Source organism: Cynara cardunculus, assembly GCF_001531365.2.
Source record: "Cynara cardunculus var. scolymus isolate 2C chromosome LG 15, CcrdV1, whole genome shotgun sequence".
Taxonomy (NCBI): domain Eukaryota; kingdom Viridiplantae; phylum Streptophyta; class Magnoliopsida; order Asterales; family Asteraceae; genus Cynara; species Cynara cardunculus.
The window spans coordinates 14,685,446-14,693,647 of NC_037542.1; the positions used below are offsets into that span (position 1 = coordinate 14,685,446).

General features: G+C 35.8%; 1 protein-coding gene across 2 annotated transcripts; it reads right to left on the bottom strand.

Annotated features, from left to right (window-relative positions):
* Nucleotides 1-1,618: 1,618 nt before the first annotated feature.
* LOC112528742 lies at nucleotides 1,619-5,613 on the bottom strand. 2 transcript variants are annotated; one of them, XM_025139800.1, is made up of 8 exons: nucleotides 5,507-5,613; nucleotides 5,255-5,370; nucleotides 3,624-3,730; nucleotides 3,168-3,233; nucleotides 2,902-2,984; nucleotides 2,460-2,506; nucleotides 1,973-2,051; nucleotides 1,619-1,883 (listed from the first exon to the last, which is right to left on the bottom strand). In XM_025139800.1, exons 1-8 carry the CDS (start codon nucleotides 5,579-5,581, stop codon nucleotides 1,797-1,799), a joined length of 660 nt encoding a protein of 219 aa, XP_024995568.1. In that variant the 5' UTR covers nucleotides 5,582-5,613; the 3' UTR covers nucleotides 1,619-1,796. The 2 variants fall into 2 exon arrangements, with proteins under 2 accessions (XP_024995568.1, XP_024995567.1); XM_025139799.1 differs by having other exon boundaries at nucleotides 2,902-3,053.
* Nucleotides 5,614-8,202: the final 2,589 nt, after the last annotated feature.

The window sequence follows — 8,202 nt, forward strand, 5'->3', positions numbered from 1 at the left end:
TGGAACAAGATGGGATAAAGATTAGACATAAACTAAAATATTATTAATTTATCATTGTTTGATATAATCTTAATATGATATTTGTTTTAATGGTTAACTCTGTCAATAGTAGCTGCCACCATCACTGTCAACCACCCCTCTTCCACTACAACAATCTTCACCACCTCCACAACCACCGTCGACCACCAACCACCGCCATCATAACCACCGTCACAACCACCTCATCCACCACTATCGGTCACCACCATTACCGCTATCCACCATCTTTACGTCCTCCACAACCACCGTCGTCCACCAAACACCACTATCCACCACCTTTACGTCTTCTAGAACTACCGTCATCCACCACTACGTCTACCTTTAAAATCACTGTTGCCCACCTACCACCATCGCCCATCACCTCCATCGCTGGCACCATCAGCCATCACCACCTCCACCTCAACCATAAACACCACCACCTCAACCGCATCGGCCACAACTACCTTCTCCATCGCTATTGCCACCACCACCATTCACCATCTTCATATCCTCCACAACCACCATCGCCCGCCAACCACCACTGCATATGCCTCCACAACCATCATAGCTCCAACAACGTTCACTGTTCTTTCAATTCATAAGGATCTTCCAAACATAATATAACATAGTTTTTTCTTTGTACGAATTGGGTTTTTCGAAATACCATCAATTATATCAAAATTTTCATTCAAATTTGGTACTATTATATATGTACATACTCGTGTATATGAAAAATATGTCAAAATATTTATAAACTAAAATGTTTAAATACTTACCTTAGTTTGTGTCATTTAGAACCTAAAGAGTGTTCATTCCTGGTTTCAATATATTTTAACAAACTATTATTTCTTTATTAAAAAATTCCATTTTTCATTGTTCAATGACTTAGGGACCGTTTACCTAAATGCTTACCCTGTAAATGCTTACCGATATGATTCAACATTATAATTTATTTTGATACATAAGATTTTAGTACATCAAAACATATCGAATGCAACAAGTTACTAGTAAGTGCTTACCTAGGTAAGAATCGTCATCCTTACTTACCTGGTAAGACTCTCTATCATTTTCATTGCTCTTACCCGGTAAGATTATTGGCCCTTCTCATGTTCATCCAATAAGAAAATTTATCCGGTAAACACTTATCAAGTAAGTGTTTAGTAAATAGCCCCTTAATTTATCATTATTCAAAGCTTATTATTATCCCATACTTATGTTTGTATAAAAATAATATTTTCATACATGATAACTCTATGATTCAAATCTTTAACATTACATCTATGATAACAAACTTAGAACATAGTTCCCTTCAGTGAACATCAAATCATAGAAACACCATTGATTCTGTGAAACAAACTTTTAAACTTTGTTATTTTTTTAAAATGCAAGTTAACAAAATTAGTAATATTTAACCACGGAGTCTTAGTTCGATATAATCGTTTCTTACTATCAGGTTCAATCCTATCTAGTACAAAAACCCTTGTGGCCACGCCAACCTCCCAGGCTTTATCAGTTCTAATATCGTGTGGCCATGGGTGTAGACCATGTGGATAAGTGGCGTCCTCGGGTCGCCAATACCAATTTCATCAAAAAGAAAGGGTAATCCACAAATGACCCCAACAAGGACCAGCTCAGCTCTATCATTTACCATGAATGTAATTCACAAGTCACATAATAAACATTATTCAGAAGTTGCTTGTTCTTGGAGTTCCTGTCAAATGGAGTCTGAAATTTACTTATACACAGTTTCATAGAGAAGCTTAGTAGTTTTTACCAAATTAAACCGGACCGCCAGAGCTAGGGGTGAATATTTGCCCGATTGCTTCAAGAGGGGAAACGCTCCAACTCTCGACATGCTTAACAATCTGTTAAATGAATCAATGAGACCAACACCAATCTTAACTTATCAACCATTCAATGCAGATGAGGATATCATTTATTCAAATTCGCTTACTCTAAACTGGTTGTCCAAATCATAGACCGTAGTCCCATCAATGGAAATGAGAGGCCTCCATGGTAGTTTAAGACGAGTCCTGCAGTTTTAGTTAAAAAACATTTTTTTAAATGATTGACTTCAATTGTGGAACTCTTTCCACCTATGCCCCAGATCATGCTCCAATGTGCATTTGATACCGAACAGGACAAGACTGGATGGAAGAGTGAGGTAGGCAGGGGAAAGAATTGTGGAAGGTTATAAGGATTTTCATTTGCTATGGGTGATTTAGTAATTTAATAATCTTGTTACATCTTCTTGATTTTTTATTCCACCTATTTTGGTGCATTTATGTCCCACTCAATGTCCACACCAAAAGTGGGACAACAAGTTTTTGTATTGTCTTGTCCCATCCTACCCTCCATACCAAATGCACTTCAACAGCAATGAGAAAGTAAGGCAATGTCCGCCTCAAAATGGGAAAGATGAGTTACAAGTAGCTAACCACCTTAGTCTCCAAGACGCCATTATGGACTCTGTTTCACTGTTCAGAACCTGTATCATGTTGCTTCGTATGTCATCAATGAAAATATACTCATATAAATATTTGTTTTTGCATATTTTTCCCAACTTTCCCTTGCAATATGCTCATAAAATATGATGAGAAGCTCCTATGAAACATAACAAATGTATAAATATGCTGATGAAACATAATGTATTCATGAAATGATGGAGCAACTGGTAAATTACGAACAACTGATAGGTAAGTCATAGATTTGAGTTATTAAAACAGTTTCTTCACAAAATATTAAGGTTCTAGCCAGTTATTAGTTGAGGGTCTAGAATGATGCAGGTTTTTAAAACGAAAAAAGTGGTAAACTGCAGCCTCACTTTATTTGCAAGCTATAAGAGTTTAACTTAGTGAAGCGTAGTTTATAGAGAACCAATACCTTCTTGATGCTTTGTAATGAGATTGATGGAAGCTCAAAGAAAGGTACAAGCAATTTTAAGTTCCGTGAGTACAGCTCCTTACCTGAATGGATGCATACCATCAGGATACGCTCATGGATGCACAACTGGAAAAAAAATGTAAAATCTTTCCCTTTATATAGGACATCAAATGAGTTCGATCATGCAAGAAAAAGAACACATATCAGAACCTACAAAAATATCGTTGTATGGGAAGTGAAAAAGAAACAGATCTAAGTCCTCTTACCACGAAATCTGATGGTGGGATCTTCAAAGATACAATCTTCTGCGTAAATTCCAGAAGTAAAGTTTCCTAAAATCAACCGAAATAGCAGCATTGGTTGAGTATGGAAAAGATTAAGTAGTTTAGTTAAGACTTAGACATTGATCAAGTGTGTAGCATGAATGGCATTTGGATACCTAATTATGGTCTCAGGTGGGTTTGGAGTCATAAATCAACATTTTTTTCTTTTCAATATGTGGGTTTGGTTTCACATCCTATTATATTCTTCACACATAAGTCCACAGGGCCCATAAGTGGTAATAACTTGGAGGACCCAGATTTCAGTCCCCTCTCCCCATTGCCAATCAAAAATAGAAAGTCATAGCATGCCTCAGTTAAAATCTATTATGATTTGATTGCATAGAATGTGTTCTAGTAAGAGGTTTCATTGTATGAACACGGTAAATAAATGCAAGGTACCTGTCACAAAATAAGCATTGTCATAATCTGACTTCAGTATCATCATAACATCATCCAGGCAAGAAGCAGATGTTTCATAATTCTGTTCGGGAACCATTTCATTCAATCTGCAATAATATGAAGAGAATTCAGGATAAGTGTGGCTTTATGAATAGAAACTTTTGGTCTGATTCTGTCAACTGTGTGGTCCTTTCTATTTCATCTACAATCTCTCTGCATGACTGGCATGCCATTCGATAATATGCTTTACTAATGGCATCAAAGTATCCTATCCTTGATAATCAAGATCAATTTCACCTTCTTCCTTGATATCACGAGTCTTCCTTTCTGACTTCAACCATGATATTTGGAGGGAAATTACGAAAATGCATTAAGTTCTTACCTCAACTATGACATCTGACATGATGGGGGCTGCTCACTGTTAGATGGTGTGATATATTGGCTGCTCGCTTGGCAAGGGCTACATATTCTGGTTGGTCAATGGTAGATAGTGTGACTATAATCGAATAAGATAATGATCACCTGTCGTATATCTTGACTGTTTGATTATTGAACGTGCAAATCTTTTTTAAAAATTTTGTCTGGTAATTGGGTAACTATATTTCCTAAATGAAACTCTATTAACTTAAAGTTTTTGTTTCTAAAAAGAACCTACTCGATCAGGCTACGATGTTTAGTCGATACTCATTGTTTTCAGTATTTCAAGCCTAAGGTAAGTTGTGGGTATTAGAATATGCGAAACTCCTGATTCTCTCTGTAAAAGAGCCCTTTCGAGAGACAGAGACCCTACATACATACAGGTGGTTGGTCCATGACTAGCTGATGTGGGACTCCAACATGCCCCCTCAAATGCAGGCTAGGCTAGATTGGGCGACGAGTGTGTCAAGCCCCCAAGTGTGCTAGATGCCCACTCTAATACCATGTCAAGATATATGGAACCCCTCTAATTCTCTCTTAAAAGAGCCCTTATTAGAGGGGGAGACCTCCACAGGTGGGTTGGTCCACAACTAGCCAACATCGGAATCCCACAGTGGATGGAGACTAGAGAGTACAAGGCATCAGGATTTCGAGCACACATGTTCATTACCATCTTAGTTGAGTTTAGATCAATGCTCATCATCTCCCACTTGTTTACAATTACTTTGTGAAACTGGGTATGGTTTGAATAGATTTTGAAATGTGTTATTGTTTATGGTCTTTGTTATTTGGTGAACTTCAACTTTGATTTGATCGGTTTGGTCTCTTAGATATTAGAATTTCTGACAAACTATTTGAATATTTAACTGAATTAGCTTCACATCCTGTAGTCTAGGGTTCCATTTTCCAATATACAATTACCCAAGTCTTGGCAACTTTAAATTTGTATTTGCCATGTTCAGGTCAAGAGCACTAATTAAACTTCATTCATGAGGCTGAAATACCAACTGCTTTACCACAAGTAAAATCCCTAAAAATTCAATTCCTGAGGTTCTTATGTCCTATGGCATGAGGTTTCAGGTTCAATTTCATATAAGTTGGTTCGAATGAACACTGAACTAATTGCACAATTCGTGCCAGACACCTCGATTACAAAAATAAAAAAAAATCCCGAAATTACATGAACAAATTGGTACCAAGTTGATTGTGCTTACTCATTTTTGTTGAAGGAAGAGAAGAGCCTTAGGATCTCTGTAGCTCCACTAACAACAATCTTCAAGAGTTGTGGGGTATCATTCGTCTTCGAACACCGAAAGCTATTGCGAAACCTCTGCAGAACTTTTTAGAGAAAAATTATAGGGTTTTGATCTGTAAAATACCCCAAGAATTCACGAAAACTGAGCATGTATCGAAATGTATTCTAGAGTTGATAAGACAAGCATCAAGCAAGCGAATAAAAGCAATACCCGTTGTGGCTGAGTAAGGTGTAACGGCAAACGCGCATGGAGGCAGATGGCTCCGGCCATGAATATGGTCGTCATCGTCTTTGTTTTCTTTGGCTGAGAGGGTGTTTGGGATTGTAAAAACAACGTTTTGGTTGGTGTCCATCTTATTTCCACAGTAACGAATTTTCAGTAAATTAAATCAAAAATATTAAACCAAAGAGAGTTGAGGAAATAAATCAATTATTCCATTTTAACTAATTAAGTATTGAATTTTTTTTATTTTAAATGATTAAAATTGTAAATGAATGATCGTGTGAGATCATGAGTAAAGGTAAGAAGTGTAAAAAAGAATCTAAACCCGTCACTTTTAATCTCATTTTCATCTCATGAATTGCACGTCCCACAGGAATTAATCTGGTGTATCCTATTAATGTTGATCTTCAATTATGATTGATACAATTATGGAGATCTCTTCTTACAACAATTTTCATTCTTACCGGAACCTAACTTTTAGGTGGCGTTTGGTCACATGATGTTTTAAATTTAAAAAAATAACTAATCAGTTTTACCATTTTCAAACTTTATGTTATTCAAACAACTCGCACCCACAGCATCACTGCCCCTCATCGCCCCCATCCTCTGTTCTTCATACCGCTTTATCGCCGTCGTTAGCTCCTGCCATTAATCTCCCCCCTTTTTTTATATGTTTCATGTCTTTCGATTATCTCTTTTTTACAACAATTTAATAGAGTACGTACAGACATATCAGAATAATGTGAGAATCAAAAAACAAAAAAAAAATTATAAAAAACAAGGATATTGATGGCATGAGCCAACAACGGTAATGAACAAAAATATGTTAACCTGTATGATCAAATAATAATCGCATTATTATCACAGCAAAATCACATAATGCAAAGACAAAGCAATGAATATAGGCGTGATCATCGCTGGTTTTCGATTATTACAACATTATCACATTGTTATCACAACAAAAATCACATAATTATTAAATGATTATCACATCAAAATCACGTAATTATTAGATGAATATCACATCAAAATTTTGCTCCAATAAATTCCGTAATGTTGTGTAAGGATTTATTCATTTAGAAAACGTTTAGAAAATAATCTTTCATAATAAGCTAGTTTGTTGAGCTTTTTAGGTTTTAGTAGTGTTGACAATTTATTTGTTTATAGAAAAAGCTTAGTGACTTAGGGGCCGTTTACCAAACACTTACTCCGTAAGTGTTTAAAAATAAAATTTAACATCACTATTTACTTACCGCGTAAGATTTTAGTCCACAAAAACGACATTGTATGTAACAATTTACTCGGTAAGCACTTACCGTGGTAAGAGTCGTCGCCCTCACTTATCGGGTAAGGCTCTTGGTCATGTCTTGCTCTTACCGGGTAAAATTCTTGGTCCTTACCATATTCATCCGGTCATTTGTTAAGCCTTACTCGGATAAACATTTGGTAAACGACCCCTTAATCAATCAAAATATAAAAATATGTTTCATTTTTTTCTTCTAAATTAAATCAAAAGTTATTAAAATAAAAATTGTGAGGTTGGATTTATTGTAAAAAAACATTTGTTTTTTTTAATTTATAATTAATGCATTTAACATATGTATAAAGAAAATTTATAAAAATAATTATCTCCTTCAAAAATAACAATTTAGCAAATTGTATCTTTTAAATGACATTTAAATTGTTTGACATATTTTTACTTATTTAAATGCTTTCTTCGTGGCCATTTAACTTGTTAACTTTTATCAATAAAAGGCTGACACAATTCGACTTTCAGTGAATGGTCGAAATTGTGAAGAACAGTAAGAAAATCCGGACCTGTTTGCGCGTATCTCGACTGACCTTGTGAATCCTAAAGAACAGTTAGAAAAATCCTCAATGGTCTCTCTAAAGTGTTTTTGGTTTTGTTATTTTTTTTATAATCAAAGTTGAAATCTTGAAGCTAATGTTTTAAACAACGTAAGGCAGGCATGTCTTTAGAATTACGAGTCACGACGTACGACGTAGAGGTGATCATTTATGGGAGTCATAACCGGGATTAAAATATCAAACCCAAGCATGTATTTGTGGATTTGATAGCTTGTTTGTAAGCGCCATAACGTGCTTCAAGAAGACTCTTGAGGGTCTAGATCCTTCCATCAGTTCGAGTCTAAGACACATATAAGACGTGGATAAGGTGTGACAACCCACAATTTCATATACAAATAATCTACATACATATACTCATAATACTAAAAATAGTATTGTTACAAAACACGGACTAACAAAAACTTTATTTAATACATTTATGAGTAAACAAATGTCATCAACATTAAACTTTTCTCTTTCCTTTATCCTGCGAGGTATGATGACCTGCAAAACCGGTTAGTCCAACAACTGAGCGTTAGACCCAAAAGGTTTAGTGAGTGTACATATCTCATAAAATAACATACTTTCTAAACTAATAGTTTAGAATCAAACATGTACATCACAAACATTTTATCTATATTTATCACATATCATTTCTTTATCGCGGTTACACCGCCATTTCATCCCTCTCGCGGTTACATCGACATTTCATCTCTCTCGTGGTTACACCGCCATTACATCTCTCTCGCGGTTACACCGCCATTACATATCTCTCGCGGTTACACCGCCATTACATCTCTCTCGCGATGCCGCCATTACATCTCTCTCGCGGTTAC

What these genes read in the sequence shown, in the direction of transcription:
- LOC112528742 (XM_025139799.1), bottom strand. Translation starts at nt 5,581, where the DNA reads ATGACGACCATATTCATGGCCGGAGCCATCTGCCTCCATGCGCGTTTG. An exon ending in CATTACAAAGCATCAAGAAG is followed by an intron (nt 2,507 to 2,901) that starts GTATTGGTTCTC and finishes AACATGATACAG; the next exon opens with GTTCTGAACAGTGAAACAGA. An exon ending in ATTTGGACAACCAGTTTAGA is followed by an intron (nt 1,884 to 1,972) that starts GTAAGCGAATTT and finishes TTCATTTAACAG; the next exon opens with ATTGTTAAGCATGTCGAGAG.